Raw genomic sequence first — 17,851 nt, forward strand, 5'->3', positions numbered from 1 at the left:
GGAGGTTCACTTTATGGTCAGTTTTTCCAACTACTTTGCACTTGTGGTGAGGCAGTACATCATGACAGGAGCATGTAGTATAACAAAAATACTTAAAAAATTAAAAAGTTAAAGGGAAGGGCTGGGGCCCCAGACTCACCTTCCTAGAATATGCCCCCAATGACTCAAAGATTTTTCACTTGGTTCCATAATTTCTTAACGGAACAACCCATGTTCTCATGCCTTTAATACTTTGGACTTTTGGGATACATTCAATGATAAGATATGGTCCTGGACCAAACCAGTCTTCCATGTATGGGTGCGTAGTCTGTTGCTATTGGAGATAACAAAGCAGTGATAGCCTTGTGTATGTCATTTTATCCAGTTGCAGTTATATTTGCAGGATTCCATCCAAGAAATAAAATAGCTGCAGCATGTTGGGTTGGGTGAATAGACTTGTGAGTTTGATAAACTAAGGGGGCATCATGCTTCTTTAATAGTAAATCTAGTGCTAACATTTATAGTTGTTGACTGCTGTGTGTCGTGAACTTAGTAACTAGAGTTAATACTCATCACTGTTTTAATAGGTGATAGATTTTTATTTTTAATTTTATATGAGTTTTTGCCTGATTGTATGTATGCATACTTTGTGTGTGACTAGGACCTGTGGAAACCATAAGAGGCTCTCAAATCCCTTGGAACTGGAATTACACATGATTGTGAGCCATTTGGATGCTGGAAATCTAACCTGCATCCTCTATAAGAACAGCAAGTGCTCTTAATAACTGAGCCATCTCTTCAGCCTCCTTTCTCTGTTTTTGATTGGGTTACTCATCTAATTAAGTAGTATTAGAGTCTCCTGTTGACTGCCTTGCGCCATTAGTGTGGTGTAATTATGTGATTGTGTACGAAGCTAGGTAAACTTTTAAGACCATGACCTGCATTCTTAGCTAAATGAGTTCTAGATCTGTTTACACACTAGAAAAGAATCTTGCAGCTGCTGACAGCAGGTGGCAGAAAGAACTCTGTGCTGTCCTATAGAGCTGCATAGAACCATGATGAACAGAGCATAGAGAAATGGCTTGTTTCCAGCAGACTGAGGGACAATTTTAACTGTGCTCTGTTTTCACTGAGAAAATAACACTTACTTAGTAAGTATTCTGAAAAAAGGTTATTTTATAAAATACTGTGTCACAGTAGGAAAGGAACACTGAATGTGCTGTATCTGCTTAAGTGGTTCACTCCTGTGAAACAAGGAAACCTGGAAGGTGTAGAGGGCTGCTTTGAGGGAACCTAGAAGGAACTCTCTATTCCAAGGAGCTTGAAACCTATGCCCTGGTAGCTAGGTGCGGCAACTCATCTCTTGAACCAGTAGCTTTAGCTTCTCTGGGTGCTGAGGAAGGAAGGTCATTTGAGTATAGAAGTTCAAGGGCAGCTTGAGCAGTGTAGCAGTTCTTCCTCTGAGCTCATCTAATGGAATAACATCAAGAATAGACTAGGGATCCGTGTTTGTTAAAACACTTCACCTAATTACTTTCCCATTTCAGATTTCTTTTGTCCCAGGAGTTACTGTGTTCTTGGTTGTAAAATCAACTTCTCACCTTAGAGTGGCATTGTATTTCCTCCATCCTCAGAAATATGCTCATTCATTGTTTAACAGTGGGTACATGCTGAGAAACACATTCTTACGCTGTTTTGCTGCTGTACAAACTTGTAGAGTGCCTGGGCAGTGGTGGCACACACCTTCAATCCCAGCACAGACAGACTCTGTGAGTTTGAGGCCAGCCTGGGCTACAGAGCAAGTTCTAGGATAGGCTTCAAAGCTACAGAGAAACACTGTCTCGAAAAACAAAAGCAAAACAAAATAACAGCAACAAAAAAGAAAATCTGGTAGAGTGTACTTGTTCAAATCAAGATTACTACTTAGATGATATAGTTGTACAGGACCAACTATAAATGTGCAGTTGTTATGCAGCACAAAATCTATTTATGCATATATTCCACATGAAGCCGGAGAGGTAGGTAAACCAAATGTTTAAATGGTTTATTTCAAATTCATTAGTGGTTAGTAATTATTACTGTTCTTTCTTTTCTTCTTTTTTTCTTTTGTTATAGAAAGGGTTGCTGTATAAAGCCCTGGCTGTCTTAGAACTCACCATTAGACCATTCTGACTTAAAACTCAGAGAGATTTGCCTACCTCTGACTCAAATAGTGGAATTAAAAGTGCGTGGCACTGCACCTGGTTTTCTTTAATAAATAAAACCTTTTTTAGTTTTATTTATTTTTATGTGCATTGGTGTTTGGCCTACATGCATGTCTGTATGAGAGTATCAGATCCCCTGGAACTAGAGTTACAGACAGTTGTGAGCTGCCCATGTGGGTGCTGGGAATTTAACCTGGTCCTATGGAAGAACAGCCAATGCTCTTAACTGCTGAGCCATCTCTCCAGCCCCTCTTTTCTTTTTTTAATTTTTTTTTTAGTTTTACTTACTTTTGTGTGTGTTTTGCCTGTTTGTATGTATATGCGCCACATGTGTTCCTATTGTCAGCAAAGACCAGAAGAGGTAATCAGATCCTCTAGAGGTAGAGTTACAGGTGGTTGTAAGCTACCCAATGTGGCTGCTGGGAACTGAACTCAGGTCCTCTGGAAAAGCAACAAGTGCTCTTAGCCAACTAGCTATCTCTCTAACCTGGTTAATTTTATTTTTAATTATGTATATGTGGGTGTGTGTATGAGTGAGTGAAAATGCCTGGGGAGTCCAGAAGGTGCTGAATCCTTTGGAGCTAGAGCTACAGGTAGCAGTTTGAGCCACCTGGTCTGGGTACCAGGAACCAAACTTAGATCCTCTGCAACAGTAGAACACAAGCTTAACCTTGGAGGCATCTCTTCAGTCCCTGGGTTTAGTATTTTTAATCATTGATAGCTATGGATATAGTCCAGTCACGCATGTCCAAAGCTGTAGGTTTTATCCCCAGCCCTGTTAAAACAATTGCAAAATGCCAAGATTTTAATTGTGAAATTTATTTTAAATCTCTTCATAATTTTGTCGTTTAATAGATATTCTTCACAGCAAATCTATAAACAGATTGCTGAATTAGGTCAGAGCAAGACAATACAAGGAAGTATTAAGTGGTTTTCCTAACTCCATAAGCAACCAAGTATCTGTAATTGAAAAAGAGATGCAAAATTGAATGTGGCAATACATACCTGTAACCTAGCACTTTGGAGACTGAGGCTAGAGGATCATGAGTCTGAGACCAGTGTCAGTCTACTATGGAACAAGTTCAAAGCTAGCATGAGCTGCGTATTCTTCCCCGTGTTCTCTATAATGAAAACACCATGACCAAAAGTAACTTGGGAAGAAAAGGGTTTATTTCAGTTTACAGCTTGAGGTCTCTTGTCCAGGTTAAGTCAGGGCAAAAACTCCAACAGGGCAGGAACTAAAGCAGAGTCGTGCCGGAGTGTCACTTACTGGTTTACTCCTCATTGCCTTATCAGCCTGCTGCGTGTTTGCTGTTTCTGTTTGCTTGTTTTGGTTTTTTTTCTTTTTCTGGCAGGATGGTTTTTGTTTTTGTTTGTTTGTTTGTTTGTTTGTTTTTGAGACAGTCTCTCAATATAGTCTATCTGTCCTGGAATTCTCTTACCTAGAAAACCAGGCTGGCCTTGAATTCACAGAGCTCCGTGAGTGCTGGGATTAAAGGTGTGCACCGCTGTGCTGTAGCTTGCTTTCTTATACCACTCACCCGCCTCAGGGTGTCACCCCACTCCATACACACAGTGTGGGCTGGGCCCTCCCATATCAATCATTAATCAAGAAACTGCCCTACAGACTTGTGGGCAGTCTGATGAAGCTTTTTATTCAGTTGAGGTCCCTATTCCCAAATAACTTTAGCCTGTGTCAAGTTGCCAAAAAGCAGACTCTCTAAAAGAATAAAGGGGGCAGAAAATACTAAGCCACCTTAGGTCTGAGTGCTGCCTTCTGATCAGAAGCCTGATTGAAGGGTAGTTGGTACTTTGCTTTCTACCCTCATCCTTTAGTCCTGATCTCTTAGCCTTGTCCATTTTCTGCCTTCTAGAAAATGATAACTTAGAAGCTGGGTGGGCATGATAACCCATGTAATCCCAGCACTAGGGAGGCAGAGACAGGAAGATCATTGAAAATGTGAGGCGAGCTTAGTCAAAGTGAACTGAATTCTAGGCCAGCCAGAAATCCGCAGCCAGACCATTTCTCCAGATTCAAAATGTCTGTCTAAAAGGCTTGTGCTCATTTCTGTCTGATGTGGTAGTATTGATCACTTACTGTTTGCTAGACATTGTGTTTGGCATGTACCATCCTATTTGCATTATTGCAATGTGAGCTGATGACGTTTTAAGTTATAAAGTATTCAAAATTTATAATTTCTGCAACTGAAACAAGTTAACAAAGCACTTATGAATTTTTGTTTTGTTTTGTTTTTCAAATCTCCCACACATGCAGCGTACCAGTAATGTGCGGTCCACATTTTTCAAAGACTGTTTATATGAAGTATTTGATGACCTGGAGTCAAAGATGGAAGATTCGGGAAAACAGCTCCTTCAGTCTGTTCTCCATCTGATGGAAAATGGAGCCCTAGTATTAACTACAAATTTTGATAATCTCCTAGAACTCTATGCAGCTGACCAGGGAAAACAGCTTGAATCCCTTGACCTTACTGACGAGAAAAAGGTAAAATGTTAACCAGTAGTCTTCTCTTAGGGTAATGGGTTTTATCTTCCCCAGAAAATGTACCTTCTGTAGCAGAAGAGTATCAGTAATACTTTCACATTGCTAGGACTAAAATATCCCACAGAAACCAGCTAAAGGAGGAAAGGCTTCTTGGAGCTCACTAGTGCAGGGAACTTTAGGCATCACAGTAAGAAGAGCACAGTGGAAAGGCTCCCTTTTGTGGCGGTTGGAGCATGTGGTAGAGACCATTCACATCATAGCAGAACAGAGCAAGAGAGTGGACCATAATCGACCAGGTTATAACCTTCATAAAAGCTCTCCCTTAGTGCTCTATTTACTGGCAAGACCCCCCCCCCCAAATAGCATCATGAATTGGGGGCCGGCACTTAAACCATGAACCTGTGATAGACATCTCCAGTTAAAGCTGTAACAGTGAGAAAGAAAGCTGCTTTCCTTGCTTGTACTTTTTGGTTGTTTGGTTTTTTAGGTAAAATCAGTATACATACAATAAAATACAAAGATTTTAAAGTTATGAGTATTGCAGTTTTGCCCAGTCATAAGGATGAGGTTAGTCATTTGAAGATACTGGAACAGTGGTTCAACAGGTCGGCTATCTAACCAAACTTTGGGAGTTTCCAGCAAGTGAGGCAAAGAGAGAAATCCCATTTCAAAATTTTAAGAAGACAAATGGGAGTGAGCTGTGAGATAGCTCAGTGGCACTTACCACCAAGCCCAATGACCTCAGTTCAGTTGCCAGGACCCACATGCTAGAAGGAGAGAACCGACTTCAGCAAGTTTTCCTCTGACCTCTGCATGTGTGCCATGATACCACCCCCCACCCCCAACATGCACCATGCGCGCGCACACACACAAATTTGAAAGGTGTTGATGAAGCGATGATTCCTTTATGGTCATTTGCCCTGCTCTGTGATTTTGTCATTTTCATTGTTTTGTTTCCTTGGAACCTGCCTTTTTGTCCAGCTTAGTTAGTGCCCAGATAAATAGTCTGAATAAATGATTCCCTCAGTGCCACAGACCTGCCTCTGCTAGGGTAGTAGCTGGAATACTACTTTGATTGGGACCTGGGACCCAGATTGGGAATTGAACAAGGTGTGGGGATGCATTCCTGTAATCCTAGTACTCATAATGCTGAGGTGAGAGGATTTTAAGTTGAAGGCCAGCCTGTGTTAAATAATGAGCGAAGAAGAATGAAAATAAGCTGGGTATAGCGGTGCACACCTATAATCCCAGCACTCAGGAGGCAGAAGCAGGTGGATCTCTGTGAGTTTGAGGACAGCCAGGGCTTCACAGAGATATCCATGAGGGAGAGATGGGAAGATGGTACCAGTGCTTGAACCATCACCAGAGGAAACTATCCGTATTGAGTTGCAAATGCTGACAGATTCTAACTACTGACAGCTACTTTCAAAGAGAAGTCACTAGATTTGTTGCCATCATTCCTAACAGTCCTAACATAGGAACTTGGGCCCATCAAGTTTTTGTCCCTATGATAGCGTGAAGCTGGACAGTTATGTCAGAAGTCTAATCCTTAGGCAGCCTCTTACACATTGTGACTTTGAAGCAGGTGCTCGCCTTGCCATCCTGTCAAGCTATGTATGTATTGTGCAGGTTCTGGAGTGGGCTCAGGAGAAGCGGAAGCTAAGTGTGCTACACATCCATGGGGTTTATACCAATCCTAGTGGCATTGTCCTCCACCCAGCTGGATATCAGAACGTGCTCAGGAACACTGAAGTTATGGTAAGTGGTGCTGATCTAGCTGGGCTTTCACTCCTGCAGACATTTCTAAGCATATTCTAAATATTAACATGGGAGCATTTACTTCAATCAAAACAAGAAGAAAGTTAGACCTTACTCCCTTGTGTTTTATCCCTGAGTTTGCATGCCATCCTGAGAAACGCAGACAATTTACTTCAGGTGTCAGATCAAAGGACAGGTATTTATTTGCCTATGCTTGGTGATCAGCCAGCAGACGGCACTCTCTCGTTGGCACCTTCACATACCAAGAATATATTACTTTCCTTCTTCATTATTTGATTTCTTAATAAGTCCATGTCCAAAATAATTTAGGCAACTTTTTAAAAAGCAGTTATAGGGGCTGGAGAGATGGCTCAGTGGTTAAGAGCATTGCCTGCTCTTCCAAAGGTCCTGAGTTCAATTCCCAGCAACCACATGGTGGCTCACAACCATCTGGAATGAGGTCTGGTGCCCTCTTCTGGCCTGCAGGCATACAAACAAACAGAATAATGTATACCTAATAAATAATTAAATATTTAAAAAGCAGTTATAGTTGGGACATAGATTATAAAAAGACTATCCACTTATTCACACTTAATTCTTTACTTAGAAAATTGAAAAGCAAATTGATTGGATGACAAAATGGAGGTTTTCTTCTTTGGGTTTGTTGATCTTTGGGGTTCAAGTTTTGAACTTGTTCACATATACATATTTAAACTGGAAATGCTTCTTGGGTCCAGCTCAGTGCTACAAATTTTCAGAACAGTGTCACATGGAATCTTTACAGGACGGGGCCAGAGAAAAACCAGGAAACATGATGTTTTCTGAAGTATAAGGGCCATATCCTTCCCCAATATTTACTATAACTATATCCATCATTGATACTGAGTGTGTGTGTGTGTGTGTGTGTACTATATGCACAGACACAAATTATGTATACATTCACGGTGATGCTTTTTTAGTAAGGTTTCTTTGACCATATCTAATGATAGAATTATGTTTTCTGATGACTAGTGGTTCAGGTTTTTTTTTGTTTTGTTTTGTTTTTAATTTTTTCAAGACAGGGTTTCTCTGTAGTTTTTGGTTCCTGTCCTGGAACTAGCTCTTACAGACCAGGCTGGCCTCGAACTCACGGAGATCCGCCTGCCTCTGCCTCCCAAGTGCTGGGATTAAAGGCATGCACCACCACTGCCTGGCGAGTGGTTCAGTTTTTAAAGCAAAAAACATTTGAGGGCTGGCAAGATGGCCCAGTGGGTAAGGCACTTGCTCCACAATATGAGAACTTAGTTCTAGCCCTAGCACTGACATAAATGTCAAAGACAGTGGCATGTGTATATAATCCCAACACTTGGAAGGTAGAGACAGGGGAGCAGACCATCTGGTTCAGCTGAATCTGCAAGTTAAGAGTTCAAATAAGAGACCTGCCTCAGTACATAAAATGGAGAGCAATGGAAAAGAACTCCCAACGTCAACTTCTTGCCTCCACAGATTACATGTAACATGCATGTACACATACACGTTCAAAAAACAAATAAAAATTTAAAGTTGTCAATTTTTTTTCTCCAGAAAGTGGAAAGGGGTAAGATACATCAAAGACCCGTTGGTTGTCTAATCAACCAAGTACATAAATCTAAAAAATTAAACGTGCAAAATCAGTAAACTAGTGCCAATGTGGTGAACTGTTTAAAGACAAAACAGAAAAATCAGTGAGATGACTCAGTTGTGCAAGCCTTGCAGTTTAACTTCAGTCCCCGGAACCCATGTAAAGATAGGACAGAGAAAAATGAATTCATAGTTGTTCTCTGATATCCACGTGCATCCTGTGGCATGCACTCATGTACTTACATCATATACACAAAATAATGTATATTTTTTAAAGAAACAAAAGAACCTTCAGATGAATGTCAGATAAGAAGTAGTTTTAGATCAAGCAGCATTATTGTAATAATAACTAGGAAATCAAACCTTGTGATCTCTTTCCCTCTTAAATTTTGGTCAGTGGGGGGCTGGAGAGATGTCTCAGTGGTTAAGAGCATTGCCTGCTCTTCCAAAGGTCCTGAGTTCAATTCCCAGCAACCACATGGTGGCTCACAACCATCTGTAGTGAGGTCTGGTGGCCTCTTCTGGCCTTCAGGCATATGTATAGACAGAATATTGTATACATAATAAATAAATAAATAAAATTTTGGTCAGTGGACCACTTCAGTCTGCTAAATGTAGCAGTTATAGACTATTGACCTTTTTTGCTTCAGCCAAATCTTTTGTCTGTCTTCTGTGTCAGTAATCTGTTGTTTTCTTTTCCTTGAAGAGAGAGATTCAGAAACTCTATGAAAACAAGTCATTTCTTTTCTTGGGTTGTGGCTGGACGGTGGACGACACTACTTTCCAGGCCCTGTTCCTAGAGGCTGTCAAGCATAAATCTGACCTAGAACATTTCATGCTGGTTCGGAGAGGAGATGTAGATGAGTTCAAGAAGCTTCGAGAAAACATGCTGGACAAGGGGATTAAGGTCATCTCCTATGGAAATGACTATGCTGATCTTCCGGAATATTTCAAGAGACTGACATGTGAGATCTCCACAAGAGGCAGATCAGGTAAGGAAGGTCAAAAAGCAGCAACCCTTTGGCTTTTTGTGTTGGTGAGGAATAAAATCGCTAAAGACAAGATGAGGATGTGTTGTGTTGACCAGTTTGGGAAGAGGAAAAAGTGTCAGCCTTCAGGTCACGCCAAAGTACCACTTTGATAATGGGAAATAATCATAATATATACCCTTGCAAGTCATCATACACATAGAGAGTAAGAAAAACACATAAGTATTCTTAGCTTCAGGCCAGCCAGCTTTCCTCAGTAGGAAAATGCACTTGCCACTCAAGCCTGACTACCTGAACTCAGTCTCTTAGCCTACTATGGAAAGGAACCTACTCCTGAAAGTGGTCCTTTGACCTCCACACCTGTGCTGTGGCACATGCATGCCCTGCTCATGTATCATACATACACAGAATTAAAAAAATCTTTGAGGTACTGGAGAGATGACTTGTTAAGAGCACTTGCTGTTGTTCTAGAAGACCCAAGTTTAGGTCCAGCAACCATGTCAGGAGGCTCACAACTTCCTGTAACTCCAATTCTAGGAGATCTGACTCATTCTTTTGGTCTCCGTGCGTGCACACGTGTGTGCACACACACACATACCTGCACACACATAAAATTTTGAAGATGCTTAGTTCAAGTGAGGTTCAATTAAAATTCAGATTTCAAAATGGAGATAAATATGGAGTCAAGCTTGTCTTCCATCTATTATGCTTTCTGTCTCAGTCGATACATGCTGCTAAGATGTCATCAAGGGGAACAGAAAAGTGTACAGCATTACTATAGCAGCACCTATCTTATTAGTACAATGTTATTTCAGCTACTTAAGTTAGCTAAATAACCAGTTTAACTAAATAACTGATTTCACCAATGTATTCTTTCACAGTTGTAAACAAAGCTTAATCTTGTACACTTTAAAAAATAAAAACACAAGAGTTTCACTCTATGAAAATATTTGTCTGAAAATAGCTGTGTAGCTCAGGCAGCGTTCACCCTCACCCTCCTAAAACATGCATCACAATGCCCTCCTTTGTATAAATAAAGCTAGTGAGACTGAGGTACAGAATTTTTAATTCAAACGAACATACTTTTATTTAAATTTGGATTCAAATTTAATTCAAATTGTGGGCGTGCTTGCTGGGAATAAAGTAAGCAGCCAAGTTTTGTCTACGTAAAATGTTTTGGGAACTAGAGACACAGCTCAGTTGGGTAAGAGCTCTGACTGCTGCAGACGACCTGAGTTTAACTCCTAACACCCATTTGATGGTTTACAACCAACTGTAACTCCAGTTCCGGTGGTTCTGACACCCTTTTCTGGCCTCCTCAGGCACCAGCTATGCACATGGTGCAGAAACATATATGCAGTCAAAATACTCATGCACATTAAAAAAAAAAAGTAGTCTAAAAATTAAAATTGGAAAAAAAAATGTTAGCCGGGTGGTGGTGGCGCATGCTTTTAATCCCAGCACTTGGGAGGCAGTGATAAGTGGATCTTTGTGAGTTCGAGGCCAGCCTGGTCTACAAGAGCTAATTCCAGGACAGGCTCCAAAGCTACAGAGAAACCCTGTCTCAGAAAAAAAACAAAACAAAAAAGTTTACAAGCAGTCTTGTAAAGTCTTATGAAGTAGTACACACTTATTCTAACTACTAGGGAGGCCAGAGCAAGAGGATCTGCAGCTATAGCCTAATGTGGTAACACAGTGAGATCCATTCAGACAAAAACCAATCTTAGTGCAGTAAGGAATCCACTGCTTCTGTTTAGTATTGAGTCTGAAAGTTACTCTTACCTCATCTTGTATCATGTCATCTTTAGTTATACCCTGTGCCCTTAGCTCCCCTTAGTTTTCATTTTTGCCATTAATAGTTTTAGCTTTCCCAGGAACAGCTAAGAAGGCTGTGGGTAAAGGCATTTGCTGCTAAGTTTGACGACCTGAGTTGTATTTCTGCAGTCCACACAGTGAAGAGAACCAACACCCAAAAGTAGCCTGACTTGCATGTGCACACACACACAAAGAAAAATGGGAAAGAAAAATTCCACTTCTTCACCTAATGCCTATACCAACGTTTTGTTTTTAGCAGGGATGGCAAGAGAAGGCCAGCTAAATGGTTCATCTGCAGCACACGGTGAAGTAAGAGGTATACTACTTCCTATTCTATCAGTCAGCAGAGAAACTTCCTAAAACTTTTAGATTGTGGAAAATCAAAATTTGCCTTTCCTTACCTATCTGAAATTCTCTGAATCTGCTTTCTGAAAACTTAGGACTGAGTGACTTAAGCAAGCACCAGCAGTTTTAGATGCATAAACTTCTTTTGTGGACTTCATTCTTTTCCTTTTGTTTCCCCATAGGCTGTAGTACATGAGCAAGCTGGAGACATCACCATTAGACCATGCTATGGGCCCTTCCTGTGGATGTGTGTGACAAAAGCAAACATACAAGAACTCAGAACAGCTCCCAGGAAGTACCAACACCCTAAGTTGAAGCTTGGGGTAGAATAGGGGTAGCAGTGTTGCACCTTCCCTTCATGCTGGCTGTTTCTTGATACTCTGCTGCCTGGTTCAGTTTAATACCCAGTGACATCAGGACTCAATGCAGCCCCTACCCACCCCACGGCAGGGCATCCTTATCTACACAGCAGACCAATATGATGGCTCCTGGCTATGGTTGGCAGCTCTGCAGGACTTGGGGAGCAAGAAGTCGTGGAGTCCGTGGGCTTCTGTTGCAGTTTTGTACTCTATTTGGTTTTTTCAAATGAGCTATGGCTTTTTTAAAACATGACTTGAAGCTCTAGTTTTCTAGATCTTTTACAGTGTACAGTATTTTACATAACTGAGCTGTATTAAAAGCTTGTTCATTTACATGCCAGGGCCCTGATTCTACATTTAAGAGTTGATTGTTAAACATGAAACTTGCATTCTATTTTCATCTTAGACAGGATGGTCTTAGGACAAGTTGTCCAGTTCCTCAGAGCTCCTTTCATGCCCTTCTTGCCAAAAAGAAACCCAAGAATGAGTTAGCATTTTAGTTTAAAATCCTATATGTAAATATAGATCTAAGAGGCAATTTCTTTATGAAATTTATTTTCTTATATAAATTATGTATTTCTCTGGGCAGACAGCCTTCACCTTATTGCACTAGTAGCACATCTGTAATACCAAACTACAGGACAAGTCTTAACAAGAGGTTTGTGTTCTTCAACGTAGCACTTGTCTACCAGGCACTGTAGAAGAGGATGGGGAAAAGCCAGGACCTGCTCAGGAGGCCAAGGGTTGGGTGGAGTGGGGTATAGGACAACGATAACCCTTCGGACAACTGGTTTTCTCCCAGGAAGGTAAACATGCAAAGCTTACATCTGGATTTTGGGAGCAGGGACAAGTTGGAAGGCAACTCAGCTCCCTTTGTTTCTGAGAGAAGTGAGCACTCACCTTTCACTCATTTGTAACAAGGCCTAACTGATGCTTTGGGGCAACAATCAGGTATAGAGTTCATCATCAGATTTAGTAGAATTAGCAGCAATTAAAAATAGACCACCATCACTGCCACAGTGAGGTGGCTGTCACCCTGGCACCAGGGACCCGAAAGCTGTATATTCTAGAGAGAGGTGCCATTAAGACCCAGAGCTGGCTCTGGAAGTAACCCAATAGAGCTGGGACTTCAAACTGTTCCTTATCTCAGATGGCTCTGTGATCACACTGGTTAGCAATACTCCAGGTGTTGGGTTTTCCAACCATTGGTCAAAGCTATGATACTGAATCTAGGCAGAGTGAAGGAGATGCCTGAGAAGGAAGAGGGAGGTTTGTGGTCATGGGGGGGGGGGGGGGGGTCATCGGGCAGTGATTGTAACATGATTAGGCCCTCCTTGCAGGAGGTAGGGCTGAACATGGAGTAGAGTTAGGAGCTGCAAGTCCCCTCACTCTGCCTTTGTACTACACTGAAGACAAGTTGCTCACATACTCTAAAGCACATTCTTGATACAGGAATGGGGACTTCGGGCAAGCGGCAATTTGGTATTAGGCAAAGCCACGTTAAGCCTTCATGAGGGCAGCCACCACAGCCTTGGCGTTGAGACTGCGTAGGTCACAGTAGGTCTGGCCAGTGCCCACAAAGACGATGGGTTTGCTTGTAATGTATGTCATAGAAATAGCAGCTCCCACCTGAAGAAGGAAAAGAGGATGGCCAATCAACTCAAGTTCTATTTACACAAACACCTCAGCTTCCTTTTGTAAAGAAGCTCATTCCACCTTCCAGTCACATTCATTCTCCAGTATTATCCACCTTTACCTTGTCATCAATGGTGTCAAATTTGGTAAGAACAATACCATCAATGAGCCGAGGTGTTTGAGCCATAGAATGGTCAGCCAAGGCTCTGTTGAACTTGATCTGAAAAGGGAAAAAGTAACATAAGAAACCATCTCATTTGCCAGGTTTAAGTTGTGAGGGGAACTAGGCCCAATCCCTCACCAGCTGATCCACGGCTTCATTGCCTACTAAGGCCTCCCCCACAAACAGCACCAAGTCAGGTGTATTGACAGTAATGAGTTTGGCCAGGGCAGTCATCAGGGGGGCATTGTCTTGCATGCGGCCAGCTGTGTCCACCAGCACCACATCAAATCCTTGGTTGCGCGCTAGAGAGAGAAAAATAGTTAACTCCAAGCACACCACTGTCACTCATACTGCGAACTTAATAAGATTTCTGACTCTGTGAAGTCACCCACTGTCGCTCATGCTTACTGCTAGCTTCCTGGGATGTCCCAGTCTGGCCATTTGAAAAGCCTATCCTGTTTACTTACTCAGACTCTGGATTTGGTTACAAGGTAATGTAAGAAAAAACCTGTCCTATTCTTGGTCACCACCAAAACCGTTCAGGGAAAGGATATAAATAGGATAAAGGCTGTGGTTAAGATACACTAGCTTTTTTTCCCCCTTCAACTACATATATTACCACCCAAAAACATCACCCATACCAGTAACTTATTCTGCCTTCTCTGGTAAGCCTAAGTCTGCAAATTCCTAGGGAATACAAAAATGACACCGTAAGCCCTCTTGGTTCCCACACTACCAAAAGCAATGGCTTCCATGGCAATGCCAGCAGCGTCCTTCCCATAGCCTTTTTCAAACAACTGCACCATCGTACGACCGCCATGCTTCTCAGGGGGATGGAGGGCAGTGAGACGTCGGGTGTGAGTACGAAGCTGCTCAACAGCCCCAGCCCGAAATGTATCACAGGCAGCAATGAGGACACTGAAGCCATTCTCTAGAAGCCAAAAGGAAATCTGCAAAAAAAAAAAAAAAAAAAAAAAAACAAAAAAAGCTGTCATGTAGAAGAAACAGGACTCTAAAAGCACAGGGTGAAAAAGTAAAAGCAGCAGGCTGGAGATCTGAACCGACCTTGGCAAGATTGGTAGACTTCCCCACTCCATTAACACCGCAGAAGGTGACAACATATGGGCGCTGGCGACGTTGGGCATCCATGATATCCCGGAGCATGTCTACGCGACGCTGTGGCTGCAGAATCTGTACCAGAGACTCCTGTAGAGCTTGCTTGACTGTGGAAGTCACAGCTTAAAGGGGAGATGTAGGGATTCAGTCAGAAAACCAAGTATCATACTTGATACCTAACATCTTTCTGATCAGATACTTACTGCTAAATGTCCCCATCACTTTCCCTTCCAACTTGTTGGCAACAGATTCACAGAGCTGGACAGCAATATCTGCAGCAACATTCTTAGCTGAGAAGAGTGGGACAGCTATGAGTTCTGTGTTAACAGTGATCTGTTCTCAGAGTACAGTTTAGAAAACGGTTCTACCCATTATCGACTCTATGCCACTTAAGTCAGCCCAGTCCTCCAAACTCACCAATGAGATGATCGCGCATCTTGTCTAACACAGACTCCATGTCTTCACGACTTAAGCTCTTGGAACCCACAAGGCCCTTCAGCATCCCAAACATGCCACCCAGAGTTCCCTTGGTAGCACTACAAGCATAGAAGACCACAAATACACATAAGGCCAGCAGGTAGAAGGTATGGCTCATCAATTCTGCAGCCATCCACACCACCTCCCACCTGAAAGTCTTCTACCTAGGTTTGGTGTTTTGAGTGGCCCCTTCATCATCTGAGCTGCTGCAATCCAGATCTTGAAGCTGTCCCCCAGGCCCAGTTCCTCGAATCTGGAGGACATGGGTAAAGGAAGAAGATGGGATCAGGAACACTAACAGCTAAGGAAAGATCCCATACCCTGTCAACATTGTCTGAGACCTTGAAGAAACTCCAAATACAGTTCACTCCTCTCTCAAATCCAGGTATACCCTCCAAGGCTTTCTGGCTAATGGTGACCTTTACTCTGATCTTTATGCCTCTTACCAAGTTGATATCTTCAGACAAAGCAGCCTCTGGGGTTCCATTGGTGGTAGGAGTACTGTAATCCAAGACTTCCTTGTTAGCACAGCCACCTAGTTCCCAAACCCGGGGTGCCTTTTTGCCCTTCTCCTTTGGAATATCTGACTTTGTAGACTTGCTGCAAAGGATCATATGAGAAAGGGTTATGGTAAGAAAGTAGAAAGAACAAAAAACAGGAGTTCCCTAACATCTAACACAGCTGGGTAAGTCACCAGAGAGACTGATTAGCCTTGTGCTCACCTGGATTTGTCCAGACCCTTCCCATGCTTCTGAATGAACTCCTCTCTCTTCCTGCGTATCAGCTCCTCTTTGGAAAGTTCTCCGTTCTCAGGTCCCACTGATACACCTGACTTTTCTGCAGGGGCTATTTTGCTAGTAGCCAAAGGGCCATCAGAACCTGTTAAAGAGAAACCTCACTGAAGGAAAAACAAAACAAAAACAAACCCAACAACACAAGCCCTAACCACCCAGATAATAACTACACTTCTTCCAGATCCTTAAGAGCAAACTTGGACCACAGGGGGATGGAAGAACAGGGTGGTGAGCACTTACACTGAGGGAGGCCAGCAATGACAAGAGGCCACCACACACCTTTTACAGCACCATCTTAACACTTTTGATGACCTAGCATGTTCAGGAAGATCAAACACACCTTCCTTTTTGGCCCCCTTTTTTTTGTTGTTTTTTGCTTTTTCCTTGGTCTTCTCCCCCCGTGTTTCAATCATGGACCTCACGGGTTTCTTAGCTTTTTCAGAATCTTCAAACTTCTTCATGGTAGTAGGAGCACGGATTTTACTGCTCTCCTCTGCTTCACTAAAGAGAAAATAGAATGGTTGGTCTTTGAACTCACATAGGAGAAAAAAAAAATCTGCCTCCAGAAAAAGGTCCCACACGTCAAAGACAGTCAGAAATGAGCTGCAAAATGTGGCTGCTTTGAACCTGGAAGTTAATATTGTTGAGCCACCTGCAAGCAAGGCACTTATCAAACCATCACTGGTTTTAAAATGGGGAAGTCTCACCGAAGGAGCCGCAGGAAGTCATTCTGGAAATCAAAAGTGCCATTCAATAAACTTAAAGCACTTTGCTGTTGGATCTCTGTGCGGTATTTATCCCGAAACAGCCGGTGCACATCATCTATCAATTTGTCTACATAGGTCAGTGTGAGGATCTTTTGAAAGCCAACCTGTTTATGGAAGGAAACAAAGCCAAAAGATCTCCTTACATGGCAGCCCAGAATGGAACGAGGCCAACTCAACCCAGGCCTCCAGAGATATAAGTTTCCCATCCTGAGAGGTAGCCAATCTTCCCACCTTGCCCAGAAGTTGCTTGCTTTCTCCCCTCCAAATTTCAAATGTTTTATCTATTATTTCATCACACACCACACACATAATGGAGTTAATTGGATTGATCAATGCGGATCCTGTAGAGAACATAACTTATCTTTTTAGCACACCCTTCACTTACCACAAACACCAGCTCAAACTGGTTGTCCAGTTTATACTTGAGTGTGAGGGCCTCATGAGTGAAAGAGTTGTTACCTCCCCGTTCCTGGAAAAACAGTGTTTCAGCGTTCAGGCAATCGACAGCAAAACCAGACTTTGAACTACGTTTGGGCAACAACCAGATATTATTCCTGGCCTCAGCAAAGGAGTCCTGGGACATTTCTCTCTAGCACCCGCCACAGAGAGAGACACCAAGTTGGAGCCGAGGGGTAATGTTGGGATTGAAGGCATGACACGTGGGAGTCGGAAAACAAACAATCATATATAAACAATCAGACCTAGCAGCTGGGAACCACTTAAATGTTCCTAAAAGGTGTTCTCTCATCCACAGTCTCACCCAGCCTCAAAGCAACGGGAAACCAAGCTGTCCCGGATAAGCGAAGGGAGGAATAGAGCCTCCTAATAAGCCGGAATACGGCTACAGCCCCAGACACGGGAAGTGCGGGGGGCGTCGCAAAGTTTCGGGATACTGTGATGGCAGGCAGGCAAGGCGGTCGAGTCTAGGTGGCCGGTAAGCGGTCAGTATGCGGAGGGCAGGGCGAAAGGCACGGGGTGATGCCTGGAAGGGGGACTACAGACTGGATCTGAGGGCTAGCCCGGAGTTCTGCCCCGCGGGGGTGGTACCTGCAGCAGGACGGAACGAATCAACGCGTTCACGGGCCCGGTGCACGAATCGCTCACGCCCTGGAAACACCAGAGCACAAGCCCGCCCTTCGAGAAGATGGTGAAGAAGTCGAGCATGACTGGAGCGGGAGAAGACTTGGGGCCGAAGCCGGCGCCGGGAACTCGGGCCGCGTCCGCCGCCGCTTCCTGCTGCGCCAAGCGCGGGACACGTCACACCAGCAGTCCCCGGAAACCGGCTCAACCGCACTTCCGCTACGAGCCACCGGGATCCCGCCCTCTCCCCGCCCAGGGCGCGGGCGAC

General features: G+C 43.1%; 2 protein-coding genes across 6 annotated transcripts in view; one reads left to right on the forward strand and one right to left on the reverse strand.

Annotated features, from left to right (window-relative positions):
* Window positions 1–11,886, forward strand: part of Fam118b (family with sequence similarity 118 member B) — a 43,402-nt gene extending 31,516 nt beyond the window's left edge. For 2 of the 5 annotated variants that reach the window (XM_075966399.1, XM_075966400.1), the window contains 5 exons: window positions 4,459–4,686; window positions 6,316–6,444; window positions 8,750–9,035; window positions 11,107–11,163; window positions 11,375–11,886. In XM_075966399.1, coding sequence (XP_075822514.1) covers window positions 4,459–4,686; window positions 6,316–6,444; window positions 8,750–9,035; window positions 11,107–11,163; window positions 11,375–11,388 — 714 coding nt within the window. In that variant the 3' untranslated portion in view covers window positions 11,389–11,886. Of the gene's footprint in view, window positions 1–4,458; window positions 4,687–6,315; window positions 6,445–8,749; window positions 9,036–11,103; window positions 11,164–11,374 lie in introns of all 5 variants that reach the window. The other 3 variants (XM_075966397.1, XM_075966398.1, XM_075966396.1) reach the window with 2 other exon arrangements.
* Window positions 11,887–12,089: 203 nt separating this feature from the next.
* Window positions 12,090–17,800, reverse strand: Srpra (SRP receptor subunit alpha). Its single transcript, XM_075966394.1, has 14 exons — window positions 17,551–17,800; window positions 16,889–16,972; window positions 16,444–16,607; window positions 16,077–16,237; window positions 15,665–15,821; window positions 15,389–15,542; window positions 15,107–15,195; window positions 14,883–15,001; window positions 14,669–14,755; window positions 14,415–14,587; window positions 14,086–14,299; window positions 13,488–13,651; window positions 13,308–13,406; window positions 12,090–13,180 (listed from the first exon to the last, which is right to left on the reverse strand). Exons 1-14 carry the CDS (start codon window positions 17,665–17,667, stop codon window positions 13,052–13,054), a joined length of 1,911 nt encoding a protein of 636 aa, XP_075822509.1. The 5' UTR covers window positions 17,668–17,800; the 3' UTR covers window positions 12,090–13,051.
* Between the last annotated feature and the right edge of the window lie 51 nt (window positions 17,801–17,851).

The sequence above is a fragment of the Microtus pennsylvanicus genome, chromosome 3 (assembly GCF_037038515.1).
Source record: "Microtus pennsylvanicus isolate mMicPen1 chromosome 3, mMicPen1.hap1, whole genome shotgun sequence".
NCBI classification, from domain to species: Eukaryota; Metazoa; Chordata; class Mammalia; order Rodentia; family Cricetidae; genus Microtus; species Microtus pennsylvanicus.